General features: G+C 40.9%; 1 protein-coding gene across 1 annotated transcript; it reads left to right on the forward strand.

Annotated features, from left to right (window-relative positions):
- The first annotated feature begins 18 nt into the window (after nucleotides 1-18).
- Nucleotides 19-13,102, forward strand: arrdc1a (arrestin domain containing 1a). Its single transcript, XM_037098965.1, has 8 exons — nucleotides 19-241; nucleotides 4,574-4,684; nucleotides 5,083-5,133; nucleotides 6,937-7,091; nucleotides 7,447-7,629; nucleotides 9,885-10,061; nucleotides 10,638-11,175; nucleotides 11,985-13,102. Exons 1-8 carry the CDS (start codon nucleotides 124-126, stop codon nucleotides 12,020-12,022), a joined length of 1,371 nt encoding a protein of 456 aa, XP_036954860.1. The 5' UTR covers nucleotides 19-123; the 3' UTR covers nucleotides 12,023-13,102.
- The last annotated feature ends 2,090 nt before the right edge of the window (nucleotides 13,103-15,192 follow it).

Here is a 15,192-nt window from a genome sequence, read left to right on the forward strand (position 1 = left end):
TCGCGCTCATCTTGGAGAGGTCAGTGACGTCAACCTAAGGGGCGGGGCTGGAAACTCGTTAGTGTGCGTATTGTCTCTGGTGCGCACAGGTGATCATCAGTGAGGCGGCGGATCGGGGAGAACATGGGCAAGCTTCAGGAGTTTGAGATCGCGTTCGACAAAAACAAGGTGGTGTACAGTCCGGGCGAGTCCATCTCCGGGTCCGTGACCATCAAGCTGGGCCAGCCGCTGCTGTGTAAAGGTGAGAGCTCGCTGATTCTGCGCTTATTCCGCCAGCATGCGGGCACCTGGTGGGAAAACATCGACGTCGCTAAACACGGAAGTGGGAGACTGAGCCGAGATTACTCCAGGCCTGTCACACTGTAATTTGATTTTGGACACAGCCTGTTTGAACGTCTCTTAAATGTTGATATTAGGGCCTGTTTATACTTTATGTTGGTCAATTTTTTTTTTTAATTGCATTTCCCACAGCACCACCACAGTATCATGTTCTGTAATAGCCATAATGTTAGTGGGATTATTGAAGAGCCCCTGTCCCCCTGCCACAGAAATGATCTGACAGCACACCAAAGATGGACCCCTAACTTTCTCTGAGAGTTGTTTTTAAAATAGCACATATATCCAGTTAGTGTTCAGTTACATATTCCGTAAAGTTTATGTTCCATCCTTACCTAAACGTAGTCCTTTGATCAGTATGAAAGCAACAGGCCTGTCCTCAACTGACATTAATCTACACTGTCCAGATAAGCCCATGTTTTTTAAATGGTTTCCTTCATCTAAGAAATGTGAACAGTTTCTCAGCCCATTAAGGGACAGTTTATTTGGGTGGGGGTGGGGGGACACCAGTTGTGGTCTGGCAGTGTGCAGTCCAACACCTTATGAATGCTTTTGTTCTTCAGTGTGATGCTCTCTGTGAGTAAGAGGCCAAACAGACGTTGGAGGTTTGGTTTCAAACACGTCACGTGTCGGAGATCCTGGATTAGATAACCCACACATGCTGACTGCAGTTACTGATGGGACGAAAAACATCCTCGGTTCACAGTAATTTAACCATAATTAACCACTGCACTAACCATTATTGTCTTTATCCATGTAATCTGCCGACTGTGTACTTGATTCATTGTTTGGTTGGTAAAACACCAGAGACGAGTCTAGAAATGCCAACCCCATCTCGTTTTGTTTGACTAACTGTCCGAAATTCATCTACTATAATGTAAGCGGAGGACAAGCAGCACATTCTTACATTGGATGAACCTGAAACTATCAAATGTAGGATGTGGCTTAAGAAATTGCTTGAAAGTATTACAGTGTCAGAGTTTCTTAGTTGCTGTGCTGAGATTCTGGAGGAAGACAACTGATGGTTCAGTCTCATTCCCAGCACGTCAAATACCAACGCTTTGAGTTGGTCGTACCAGCATTTTTGATTCTGAACTAACTGATTTGTTGACCAGACCACTGTTGACCAACAGTTGTAGTTATAATTTGTAGTGCTTGGGGGCATAGTCTTTCAATTGATCAATCATCCACAAAATAAAGCAAATCAACAGTTGGATAATATCAACTCTTTAACACATTTCTAAAGCAAAAATGGCCCAAACTTTCAGCCTCTAGCACCTCTGTTGAAGCAAAGACAGGGGTGATAGTTATAGCTAACTGGAAAATGCAAGCACTGAATCTCAGCGTTGAGATTTAAATACAATTAATGAGAAGTAGTGTTACATAAACATCTGTCTGAATAGAAGTGTGTGTGTGTGTGTGTGTCTGTGTGTGTGTGTGTGTGTGTGTGTGTGTGTGTGTGTGTGTGTGTGTGATTGAATGAAGGCCGGTTGGACCAGCGATCCACAAAACTCAGTGAAACTCAGTCACTTTTTCACACGTTCACACAATGTTTGCAAGTCTGCAGCTCCCCTCCAGCTAGTTTGAAATGAAGAAGCCTCTCGGGTGAGAAGTGAAACATCTTTAAGAAACTGAAACAAGTCATCTAAGTTTTCTTCTTTTGAAATTCATAGTGTCAAAGGCTTTACAGTGCTAAATGATAGAGAACAAGTTTGCCATTGTCTGGGGACCTGCTGGGAGCAGCCCTTGTGTGTTTGGGAGTTTCTGTTTGAATACTTGCGGGGCCGCCAGTCTGTTTACATTCCTCCTCAGGTAGAGCAGGTCAGACTGTCAGACTGTCACAGGAAGTAAACTTTCTCACCATCCAACAGTTTGAATCACTCGTGGATTATGAAGTGGGTTGGGCCCTGCGATAAGACATTGCGAAAAACGATGAACAGGAAAATTATAATTTCCTTTTGCTTTCTTCCTGAAACTCTTGAGATATTTTTTCAAAATTTTAAAATGCTCTGTAGATTATAGCCAGGCATGAAATAGCCTATGAATTTCTCCAATTGAACCATTCAAACACATTATTGCATTAAAGATAGTTTAGTTTAGCCACAAGCTCCGATCTGTCATGTTGCTAACTATAACTGCCTTTGCATTATTTGTTTTGTTTACAGTAAGTCACACAAAGAGGAAGACCCAACAGCCTTGTGAAGTAGTTTACATAGTCATATAACTGGTTACATCAGTCTATCGGGGTCAATGACAATGACATTTCAAATGGAGCTCTGGAGACTTGACATGACACAAAATATTGCCAAAAGATCTTCATCAGTCACAGTCTCCACAGGTCAACATTAACTCCATCCTGCCAATTTATCAGAAATGACACAGTATGCATTGTATTAGACTGTTACAAATGCTCGGGGAGAAAAGTTGACAAAAATTAAAAACAATTAGATACAAAGTGAATCAGAGCAACACACACATTCTGGTCATCTTTACAAGACTGGTTGCCAAGACATGATCACAATGCAAAGTGTGTTCCTGCTATCAGGACAAAAACATTGCTTCAAATGTCCTGAGACCAGGATTAGTGGAGCTGTGGCAGAGTTTGAAGTTGTGCTGTTCTCTGTGACTCTTATCTACATGGTATTCTACACTCCAAAAAAAGTTGCAGTCTAATATTTCATTGGACCTCCTTTAGCTTTGATTATGCCACACATTTGCCTAGGTATCATTCTGATAAACTTATACAATGTCCCAACATTTACTTCTGTCCAGAGTTGCATTCATTTTCACCAAGATCATATATTGGTGATGGGAGTGTTGGGCCACTGCATAAAGTCCTCTCAGGCACATCCCAAAGATTCTCAATGGGGTTAAGGTCTGGACTCTTTTGTGGCCAATCCATGTGTGAAAGTGATGTCTCATCCCCCCCTTAACCACTTTTTCACAATTTGAGCCCGATGAATCCTGGCATTGTCATCTTGTAATGTGCCCGTGCCATCAAGGAGGAAAAAATCTACAGATGGAAAAACCTGCTTATTCAGTGTATTCAGGTAGTCAGCTGATCTCATTCATTGGGCATATAATGTTGCTGACCCTAGACCTGACCAACTGAATCAACCCCAGGTCATAACGCTGCCCCCCACAGGCTTGTACAGTAGGCACTAGGCATGATGGGTGCATCGCTTCATCTGCCTCTCTTCTTACCATGATATGCCCATCACTCTAGAACAGGTTAAATCTGGACTCATCAGACATTTTTCCATTGCTCAACAGTCCAATCTTGTGGTCCCTAGCAAATTGAAGCCTTTTTTTCTGATTAGCCTCACTGATTAGTGGTTTTCTTAAGGTTCCACAGCTGTTTGGTTCTCTTCACACTGTGTTTTGCTCTTACTTTCACTATTAACCATGAGTTCTGTGAGTTCTACTGCTGATTATTCTGATTATTTTTTTACGATAATTCAAGATTTTTTTCTGACCACATTTCTTCCTGGAAGATGACGGTTTGCATTGGACAGTTCTTAACAATAAATCGACCCTTCTTAAACAGAGAACATCTCATTCTCAAAGGATGTGTCCTCTGACATGGTTGTTTAAGAAATGAGAAGCTCCTCACTGCATCGATTGGGGATAAATAACTTGTTGCCAGCAGAAACACATTAATAACTGCAGTGATTATCCAATGGAAGGCGCTTACCCATTTGCTTAGTTAAATGCAGATGGTGACTTTTCTTTGGCCAGGCAGTGTACATATGAATCCAAATAGCTTCAGATTATTTGCACAAATAAATTACCAACGAGAGTTGGCAACAGTTAAAAATGTTCCAACAGCGGCTCACCAAATCTGTCATGTCAGAAAACAAAAGACTGTTACTGCCACAGCCTTCTCTGCTGGGTTTGGCTTTAGCTGTGGCCCAGTTCACTGTTTGTGGTTTGAACGTGGAAGGTCTGTTGAGAAGGAACCTATCTGGATTACTTGTCAAAATGTTTACACTGTACTCTCTTCAGTCACACAATGGCGAGAGTGCTAGGTTTCAGATGACTTCTCTCTTTCCCTCTCTCGCATCAGTGTAACACGCTTGAGCTTTTTTGTTTTTGTTTCTGCCCAGAGAGGAAATTACAGTACTGACTCTGCCTTGTAACAGAATTTGCTAATGAGAAGTGTCTCACACTACAGCTGCTTCTAAATGTATCTGTGCTGGAAATCTCCAATGTACTGTCTCTGTGTCCCTATCTGCAGCCATCAAAGTGAACTGCAATGGTTTCTGTGGCATCACCAACAAGGTAAATGACACAGCATGGACGATGGAGGAACAGTACTTCAACAGCACCGTCTCTGTGGCAGACAAAGGTACACCGCTGAATGATTGAGATGCTGGGAACAAACTGATCCAAAGAGTTTGATCTGTTCTGCAGTCTGTATCAGATAGATGTGTTTGAGCAATGCTTCCTGGTGTGTTGGTTCACCACAGCAGTCTCAACTATCTAGATGAAAAACCTGGCTAACCTACACAGTCAGAACGTGTAGACACATTTTGTAACAATAAACTATGATTTTACGATTTTGAACATGAAAACATGAGGTGGAAAATAATTGAAGTGTAAAGATTGTAAAGACCAAGGCTCCCTATTCTCTACTGTAGACACTGCATGCTCCCCCTGAGGCATATTCACCTGTTGGAAAACAGCAGGACGATTGTTATCGTCTCTACTGACGGATGTTATCTGTGCTCTCTCTGTCCCATACAGGAACCCTGAAACAGGGAGAACACACTTTTCCCTTCAAGTTTCTCATACCAGGTAGGAGCTTGGAGCGGTGGAATGAACGCTTGTCATGGCACATTCTTTCCTCCGTCTGTGTCTGTGTTTTGTCCTCACATTTCACCGCCTGATGGACATGTCCTGGCATGTGGATATTTACCCTAATTTTCATTATGCTTGAGCAGCAGTGAGGATGAGACTTTTATCCCATCGTTCACTTTGGCTTGTGAGTGCTGTGAGAAACTCGTTTACAGTATGTGTTTGTACCTGCCCGACTGATTTATATACAGGTAGTATTTTCAATGTGACAATTTTAGATTATACTGCACTTTAAAGCTGTTTTTTTTTAATACTATCAATGGATCCAGAAACCATGTTCATTGTCAAAGGTGACGCTCATGTTAAGGAACCCTCAGAGAATTACAACTCTCCAGAATGTTTTACCGCTCTAATTAGCAGCAGGCAGTTGTTTTTAGTGAAAGAGCTCTGATAAACCGACTACCTGTGAAGGCTAAACAGCAGCAGCATGCAGAGTTGGACACCTTCACCTACTTATAAGGTGCATGGGGAAGAGGGGGGGAGTCTAAAGAGTTCTAATCTTACACTTGTAGTATATTAAAAAAACAAGTAGCCAGTAGCTGTCCAGCATCAAACAGCAGACATGAAATGCCTCGTTTCCACCACAGTACTGTCAGCATGGAACCCTGCAAACCTGTTTTGTAATTGTTAATGATGTCACTTCTCCAGCAGTTAGGAAACAAATGGAAATTGGGAGCATCAAGTGCCTGATGGCAGTGCTTGGTGACAACTTAACAGATCAAATCTTTTAGAATTAAGCGGCACAGAATGAGAAAAAATATGAAAAATGTTGTGATATATACCATCTGAATAAAAGTTGTGAGGGCTGGGTCTGTGATGAAACTGATCATCCTCAAGATCTCCATTTCATTTTGAGACCAGCCACCACCATGTCACATAATATCAGCGGCTGTCGGTTTGTTCCACTCACTCATTATAGTGCAATCTATGAGAGCACTCCCTGATGACATCAGCACATTTTTGATTGGTTCTTAACAACAATAATTTTAAAAATCCTCACAGAACTGTTAGGTGTTACATATCAAGACAATGAAGAAATTAACTCTTAAACTTAAATTTTAAATGTCAAAATATTGCCATTAAAGACATTTGAGTAACTTTGTTCCTGTTAAGTTTCTATAAACAAATGTTGGAGTCTTGGAGATAAGCACACCTTGTCCCTCACTTCCTGTCTGCATGTTGTTGCCATGGTTAATTGAACTGGGCTGCCACACAGCCAGCCCTTGTGTTTAGCCTCTGTTAGGCCTCTTATCTGCTGCAGCTGTGCAGGATTTTTCCAGGTAAAGCCTTCTCCACATCTGACGGTGAACATCACAGAAACTCGAAAGCGACCCAACCGGTCTTTTGACTGGTTTGAATGTAAATCTGTCATTTGAAACTTGTTTGTGCTTTTACCACTAGAGTGCCTGCAGGTGTATCAGGACGCTCTCTGGAGTCTGTTTTCAAGTTTAAATGTACAGCCTATGGAATAAGAAAAATCTTTCTTTTTAGCTATATTATTGTCATCTTGTATATCATGAGCTATTATTCTCAGTTGTGATATAATATGGTCATAAAGTGTGCTTTATTGCTGTTGTATGATCACCAAAGCTCTGTGTGAGTGAGTAGCGACCCATGTCTTCAAAAACAGTCAACGATAATAGGGAAAACATAAATTGAGCAGTAACATGGTTCTAACAACCTATTAGTCTGTATTTGCTCATGTGTGGTAAAACTAATGTGTATCTGACCTCCTTCCAACAGGCACTGCGCCCACATCTTTTGAAGGCAACTATGGGAAGATCGTTTACAGAGTGAGGGCTTTCATTGACACGCCGCGCTTTGCTAAGGACTACAGCACAGAGAAGGCTTTCTACCTGCTAAGCCTTCTAAACCTGAATGAACTGCCAGACATATGGGTGAGACATCATTAGATGTATGTATATGGAAAGGTTGAAAGGGCTCCCTGAAACGGTGCATCGCCACCGTGCATAGCTTTTGTTCACCTAGAAATGGTGCATTCATTCACATTGGATTTAGGCAGACTAAATGCTTCCCTGCCTCCAGTCTTTACACTAAGCTATGTTAATTACATCTTATCTCTGACACCTACACAGACATGAGACTGATATATGTCCATTTATCTTGTCATCTAATCTAAGATAATGACATAAGCAGGCCAGGAAAAAAAAATAGCTTAGTGTATCAGAAGGTCACAGGTGTCATTATTTTAAATTCGTTCATGATGTTCTAACACTGCCTCTCTCCACGCAGGGAGCCTGCTCATCTGAAGTGACCCAGCAGTTTACCTACATGCTGGTGAAAACAGGCACAATAGTGCTGAAGGCCCAGACAGAAATGAAGGGTTACACACCAGGCCAGATCATCCAGGTTATGGCAAACATCCACAACCAGTCTGGGAAGACCACAGGCAACATGGCTGCGAGCCTGATGCAGGTAAACATAGGATATGTCCAGGCTTACAGACCAAAATAGATTGTTTCTACCTCCAAATCTACCATTACAGACTACTGTAATGTATCAATGTTATAATTTCACTACTGTATCATCATCTGCTCTTCCTGTTGCTGATTTCACCCTCCTTTTGTAAAGCATCTTTTTTTTTTGTTTTGTTGCTGAAGTCAATGTGATATGAGAATGTGGTTAAATATAAAAGATTAAATGTTAAAGCACAAGACTGGAATTATGTTGAAATCCTGTCAACATATCCCATTGAAAATCAGCTCGGCTTGTACATTAGTCTGTTGCCTAGTAGTAGTAGTAGTAGTAGTAGTAGTAGTAGTAGTAGTAGTAGTAGTAGTAGTAGTAGTAGTAGTAATTTACAGACACTCTGGTGGCCATGTTTGGTTAGTTCTCCTATTGTATGTCAAAAAGTGTGAAAGTTCCTCCTCTGTTTAGAGAGGATGATTTTCTGTATCTTGGTACTCTAAAGGTGGGGTTAACTTTAAACTAGTGCAGTGCCCATAGGAAGCATGTATTCCCATAGAAAAGTGGGAGGTTAAGTAGCTTTTTCATGGATGGCCAAATGAGACTGTTTTTGAAGGTGGGATGTCAGGGATATTTAGGTTTGTTGTGAAATTCAATATTCCAGGGTATAGTTGGCCATTTTTTAAAAACGTTTTTTGATTTTACCATTATATTCCACCTTAAAAACTTGCCTTGCTCGGTATCATTATTTTCAGCAAACCTCACATGTGTGACTGTACAGTTATTTTGTCATTTTGACATATTGTATTAACACAATGGACCTAAAATCGTAAAAAACATAAATTCCGAGTAGGAAAAAGTTAGATTTTTTTACTGTGAAAACCACAAATATGTTTAACGAACCATTTTTATCACTTATAATGCGTGGATACGTGTTTGACGTTTACAAAGTTATATGTATCTATTTACATTTAAATGCAGGCAGTGCCTCAGGCTCAGATCTCCATCTCTACTGGTGTCTCTGTCACCGTTACTGCTGCTATCACTCTTCCGCCTCCGTCCCTTCCACAACTCCCCCTGTTCCTCTGCAACCAAATCCTGTGGTTTGTCATATAAATTTGTGATTGGTTGGTGTGGTCCCTTTTTCCACCAATAGGAATCTGTTTTCTTGCTTGCAAACACTTCCTGCTTGTGGACACTTTCGTGACAAAAGCCTGTTTTTACCGTTTCTTCCTGCACCAGACACAAAGCAAACGTAACGGCAATGTTTGCAAAAAAACGTGGGTGACATTATTTATCGTAAATCCGGTTTCTTAAGGTGTGACGTGGAAGTGAGCTCTGCAGTGATTGACTCTGGTACGCACATGACCATGGTTGCTACGGTAGACAATGCTAGCGGAATTCGTAAAGCTTTTATGAAAGAATTTATTAACGGTATCTTTGTAGCCCAAACAAGTCCAACGTTGCACACCATTAAACCACGCTGCAGCCGTGTTGAAAATCTCAGGTCAGTCTGATCCTGATCTGCAGAGATATTTCAGACAGACAGACAGAGATTCCTTGCTTTTATAGGGTGATGGATTTGGAATTAAAACATTCCAGGTGTTGAGAACAAGCTGAATTTAGGAAGAAAGATTAAAGCTATACTTACCAATATTTGAAAGCTAGACTACCTCTAATGTAAAAGAAACCCAGATAGCCTTTTTTAACCAACCTTGCAGCTCCCTGGAGTCATGCAGCAGCCGTCAGGTCTGTTCTGATCTTTAGCATATTAACTTGCCTGATTGGGATCTTTGTTTCCAGCAGCAGCTGTACACTAACCGCCCAGCACCAAGCATCAGACATTTACAGATTAGCTGCTGTAGCATATTTCTCAGGAGGAGGTGGAGACCAGACTAAAAGAGAGTGAATATTCTACATTTATGTTTAAGGTATAAACATGACTGTGTTTCTGTTTGACTGTGTCTGCTGGCTGTGTAAATGGGCATCTGTTTGCTAACAGCCAGAGGTGATTAGATGCCAGAGTTTTATTTTCCATCTTGAAGCAGTGGCTGAAACAGTTATTGATTTGTGCAGGATTCAAAGGTTAAGTAAACACTTTGATGAATGAGGCTTCCAGCAGGACAACAGGTTGTGTACTCTTGAGACACGCAGGAATAAATCCTCCTGTTTTGTATTCACTGCCTTTGTGTAGACTCTTGAGAAATTGCACTCCCCATTCACCATGTACTGAGTCATGTCTCCATGTTCACGTTTGTTTTCAGAGAGTGACCTACGAGACAAAGAAACCCACCCATGACGTGAGGACAATTGCGGATGTGGAGGGTGGTGTGGTGAAGGCCGGCAAGATGGTGGAGTGGAAGGAGCAGATCATTGTTCCTCCTCTTCCTCAGTCCTCCCTCACTGGCTGCGAACTCATAAAGATTGAATATTATGTCAAAGTAAGATATGCTCATCCTCTGTTACGCCGTCCGGTATTGTATTGTGTTCATGGTCATTGTGATCGAGTGTTGGACAAACACTCAACTTTTGAGGGCTGTGTATGTTTATTGTCCATTTCTTTCAATCAGTCACTTCCTCTCCTCCTCTAACTGTGATGGAAATGTTAATGTAGCCATCACTTTAATGGATTGATGAAGCCAGCCTACAGATTTGTCCACCTAAAGAATGGCCTTACTTTGACATTCTGTTGGCGTAATTATCAAATCAATGAAATATTTGCTTGATGCAAGATAATGGAAGTAATTTTTGCAAACCCTTTGTAAAATGTTTATCGATTTCGGGTAATCACACACAAAAACGCATTGTTTATTAATTCTTGAAAATACGTCTTGATGAAACTCTGTCCAGATTGGCTGCGCTATACTGTATTTTTCTTTATTATGAGATTTGGTTCTAAACAATATAATGTCTAATAGGAAGCCAGTTGGAAGAGAAAAAAACACAAGATTAGGTTGGAGGAAATTCTGTATTCTTCCTGTAAATGTAACAAAGATTCTCTCCCTCTGATTAATCAGGTCAGTCTAAAGTCTCCTGACGTCATGCTGATGTTACCCATCCACATTGGGAATGTCTCACTCGACAAAAAAGTGCGGCCTTCCAAAAGAGCAGCTCCACCCTCCTCTGCTGCAGCTGAAGATGTACCAGTCTCTACCTCTACACCTGACTCGTCCACCTCCACCGCTGCTACCACACCCACAGTGCCCCCTCGCTCTGCACCAAAACCTGCTCCCCGCCCCGCGCCACGCTCCAGGATGTCCTCCCATAATTCCCCCAGTGCTCCTCCAGCTGAGTACCACCAGGGGGCAGAGGGTGGGAACGATGGCTTCCCCAACAAACGCCAGTCACAGCTGGTGTCACCCAATGCTTTCAGCTATGCCCCTGGCCTCTTTTTCCCCCAGAACCAGCAGCCCAATGGGCCCGGCCCTGCGCCTAGTCAGCCTGTCTTCAGTGGGTCCACGGTGACCACAGCACCATACCCTCCCGAGGGTGCTAGCTCAATGCCGGCGCCACTCATCCTGCCTCCAGACTATGGCAGCTCGACATATCCACAAGGTCAGTTGGTACACACTCACTTTTATCCTGGCTCTGGTCATGGCTGTAGACTGGAATGTATACTGCCCAGCCACTATAGATAAAAGAGTTGAATAGTTAACAAAAATGTTGATCTAAGCTTGTCTTAGACACATGACCTAAGTTCAAAATGGTACGTTGAAGGAACAGAAGTGAGTGGTGCATACAGACTGCCCTATCTGATTGGTTCAAGCTGGTGGGGCTGCATGCAGCCTTACAGCCTGGTCACACAAATGCAAAATCAGCAGTGTTGAATACTTGCCTACTTAACATCCGTTCTGTGCAAGTGAATGGGGCTACTAAAGAATTTGCATCCTGTGGCAGAAATTCCCATCTTAGCTTCGTGGAGAGTCCAGCATTGGTGAACTTTGACCAACAAAGTCACAACAGCAACTAATGGCAAAAACGTGTGTGTGGTTGACCCAACAAATGGACGACTACCATCACATGTGCCTCATATCCACATGCCCTGAAAGGAGTACATGTAGACAATAATTCTCGTAATCAAACAGCATTTTAACAGCAAAGAGAAGATAAGAAGGTGTTTGGTAGGTGTTTGTTGTGAAGACACACATACTGCATGATATCATTAGTCAGAAAAAATGAGGCATCTGCTAGAAGAATGATCTGAAGTACGGCTGATGTATTAACAACAGCAAGTTTTACATGCAGTTATTTTTACTACCATTTACTACCATTATCCATTATAATTTCTCGCTTGCAAGGCATTGCAGTATACCAAAAAAATGTGCTTGTGTTGTAACCAGCTGGTCCCATGCTGTCTGTTACAGAGGCTCCTCCTTCTTATGATGAGAGCTGCAACACATAAGGTGGGTGAAGAGGCGGGAACCTTCCACCAGGATGACAATCAATTCATGCTGATTTCCATCAAAATGCAATCCATGTACCATGTTGGTGCATTTCCATGCTTGATGACTGCAAGACACAGTGGAAATGTCATCTGATATGTTTTAGGGGGTGCTGTAGAAAGAATCTTCATTTTGAACTGAAATGAAGGTGAATTGTACTAAAAATGTTGCCCAGTGAACAAGTGTCTTCACTAATCAAACAGGGATTATTCTGTCCTTCATACCAGCCACAGCCAATCAACACAACCTTTTTTTTTTTTTTTTTAAAAAAACTTCTGATGTACTTTTAGCACTTTGAATGAAAGATAAGAGAGGGGGAATGTGCAGAAATGTTGTTGGCTCTGTTTTGTACAGGAACCATGCTTTTAGTTGTGGAATATTTAGATGGCATCTGTGATGTCAAGTGTGAATGTTTGACGCATGTAAACCTGGAAAACCAAACCCATCTGCCTTGAAATTTAGTCTGAAAGCCAAGTAAGAAATTAACCTGTGAAATTAGCTTCTTTATTGAAAACGAGTGAAACGATCTCTGTTCATATTTTTCTTTGATTTGAGTTAAGAGTTTTAATATTTAAGACTTAATGGGACAGTTTGTTTGGAACAATCTTGTTTAAAATGCCATTGATCAGGAGTTGACTATTTTATGATGATAATGAACAATCTAGATACTGCTGTTGCCTTTATCTACCTATTGCTTTGTACGGGTAGAATTTATGATCACCTTTGGCCTCTGAGGATTTCTGCCTTGTTTGCTGTGTTTCTTCCTAGTTCTTGAACCAGTGTGGGATGTTTCTCTACATGAACGACATCTCTTTTTTGGTCTGAATTCTTTTAGTAGCTGTACAATAATGCAACATCCCTCTCAGTTGAGGTTTTCTGTGGCCTTTCCACATGTTCTGTCTTAATCATAGAATTTTGAAATAAGTTTTCATGTTCCTTAATTAAGTTGAATCCATCGAATCTGCCGGAAGATAATGTTATATTTATTTATTGTGTGTTTTCCAACTGCTGTCTGGAATCCAATAAATCTGTTAAAACCACTCGTGTTAAGTAGACGTGTTGTTTGTACAGGGATGTCCATTTGCTAACTGGTAACTGATTAAGAGTGCTTATGTTGTGTTTAAAATTGGGCCAGTCAAATCATGGTCAGTTTGTGGTGTACAAAACTTTGCTGTGCAAAGAACCCTGGAACACATAGCAAGTGCAGCTGTAGAAGATGACTCGCTTGAGTCACTAAGTAGACTGACTTTAATACAAATTTGATGTGTTTGTACTGTAGCTGTTTTTCACACTCCTCATGTCAAGACTATGCCAAAAAGCTCAAGGAAAACAACACCTTGTAAATGATTAAATCAATTTGTTCAAACCTATTTTGAACCCCTTGTCACCCTCTGGTGTCAATCATCGTCAAATCCTGTCACTGAAAAAAGACATGTAGGAAGGAAAATTCAGAAGACTGTCATTGAAAAATACAATGAAATCCCCCTAAACACAAAAAATAAAAGTTTCATATTTTAATTTTAATTTCTTTTCAGTTCCAAAACAACTTTCGCAAATAGTTTGCTGTCACTGTTCTAGATTCATAGTGTTGGAGCTACTTTTTTGTGCAACATGGCTTCCCTGCCTCAACACTCTGATGTTGCTTGGGCCAGTAAACAGGGCAGGGCTGTTGCCTTAATCTAAAATTTGGTTGATCATTATTTTAGTCAACAAACAATGAAATGCATCATTAACCTTTTATTTAGCAAGGTTTTGTCGTGAAGTTGAAACTGAGGTCTATACTTTGTGAATGGTTAATAACGGCATTGGCCATGTTTATAAGGCTTTACACTGCTCAATACATGGTTAAATAATCATTGTGTATTAACATAAAATAACTATTTCCTAAAGTTAAACTTACTGTACAGTTACAGCTGATTTATTATCAAGTGTTAACCTATTTTTAACCTACCTCCAAATGTGATATAAGGCTTAAATCATCTGTGATAGATTCCACCTTGTGGTACTCTGTAGACCACCTGGCCCTTACTGACTTCATCATGTTTTTTGAAGAATTTGGATATTTTGTCTCAAATCTTTTTACTCATTTAGAATAACTCTAATGAGTTACCGCCAGTTTTCATATTCACTTAAATAAGGTCTTCAAGCACAGGTGTTATTTACACTGGGCACATAGCCCCACCATTTTCTAAATGCATAATAACTTAAGGATGTGCATTGTGAGTTTAAATCAGCTTGAACTTAAAGATATTAACTAATAAATCAGATGATATTAACTTTAATGCTCCAGTTTTTTGCACACCTTTGTTATCTACTCCGACCTCCTCCCCTTTATGTAACCTTTAGCTCAAATATTGGATAAAAGGAACATTCACAGTTTTAATTTAAAGAGTTGATGGTGCTAATTAACATTTAATGCAATACAAAAAGCATGACAAGCACACAAAGCAAAGTAAACACAAAACATTTCAAACAATGGCTGACTGGTGAAGCGTCCTCTCTTGGTATGGAGAGAGGAGGTGAAAAATGTGACAGTGGCAAAACACCTGCTGAAGAGATACATAAAGGTAAAGGATGGTGAGTGATCCATCTTTGATCAGTGTGTCTGTGTAACTGTTGCCTTGATGCAGTGGGGGGAGAGGCCAGCAGAGCTTCATTGCCCTCTTGTGGTGAAACGATCTGACATCAGTCCACCTTACCACAAGCCTCCCATGCATCTCAACAAGAATACTGCATGTGAGGATATGAGGCGCATGACAAGGTAGGAAAGAGAAGGAGTGTGTGCAGCTTGAGATGTGTTTGACCTGACAAGTTACAACTTAAATAAAATGCCCAAATAACCTATATAGATAACTAGCAATTAAACAGCCTGTAGATCTTTGTAAATAAAGGAATGTCCTTGAACACAGTGATGAGCAGGCAAAGGATCAAAGTCTGATATATTGTGAGATGGGAATAAATATTTTGAATTGTAGGCTCAGTCATATGAAACACAATAGACATACCCTCTATAATGTAGTCTAGCCTTGCTCTTGTAACCCATTACCCCCAGTGGAGTGGAGACTCCAAAATCACTACACACACCAAGGGTCTCCTCATGGTCATACTACAACAGCTGTTTAGTAAAAAT

This window comes from Acanthopagrus latus, chromosome 5 (genome assembly GCF_904848185.1).
Source record: "Acanthopagrus latus isolate v.2019 chromosome 5, fAcaLat1.1, whole genome shotgun sequence".
Classification (NCBI taxonomy): domain Eukaryota; kingdom Metazoa; phylum Chordata; class Actinopteri; order Spariformes; family Sparidae; genus Acanthopagrus; species Acanthopagrus latus.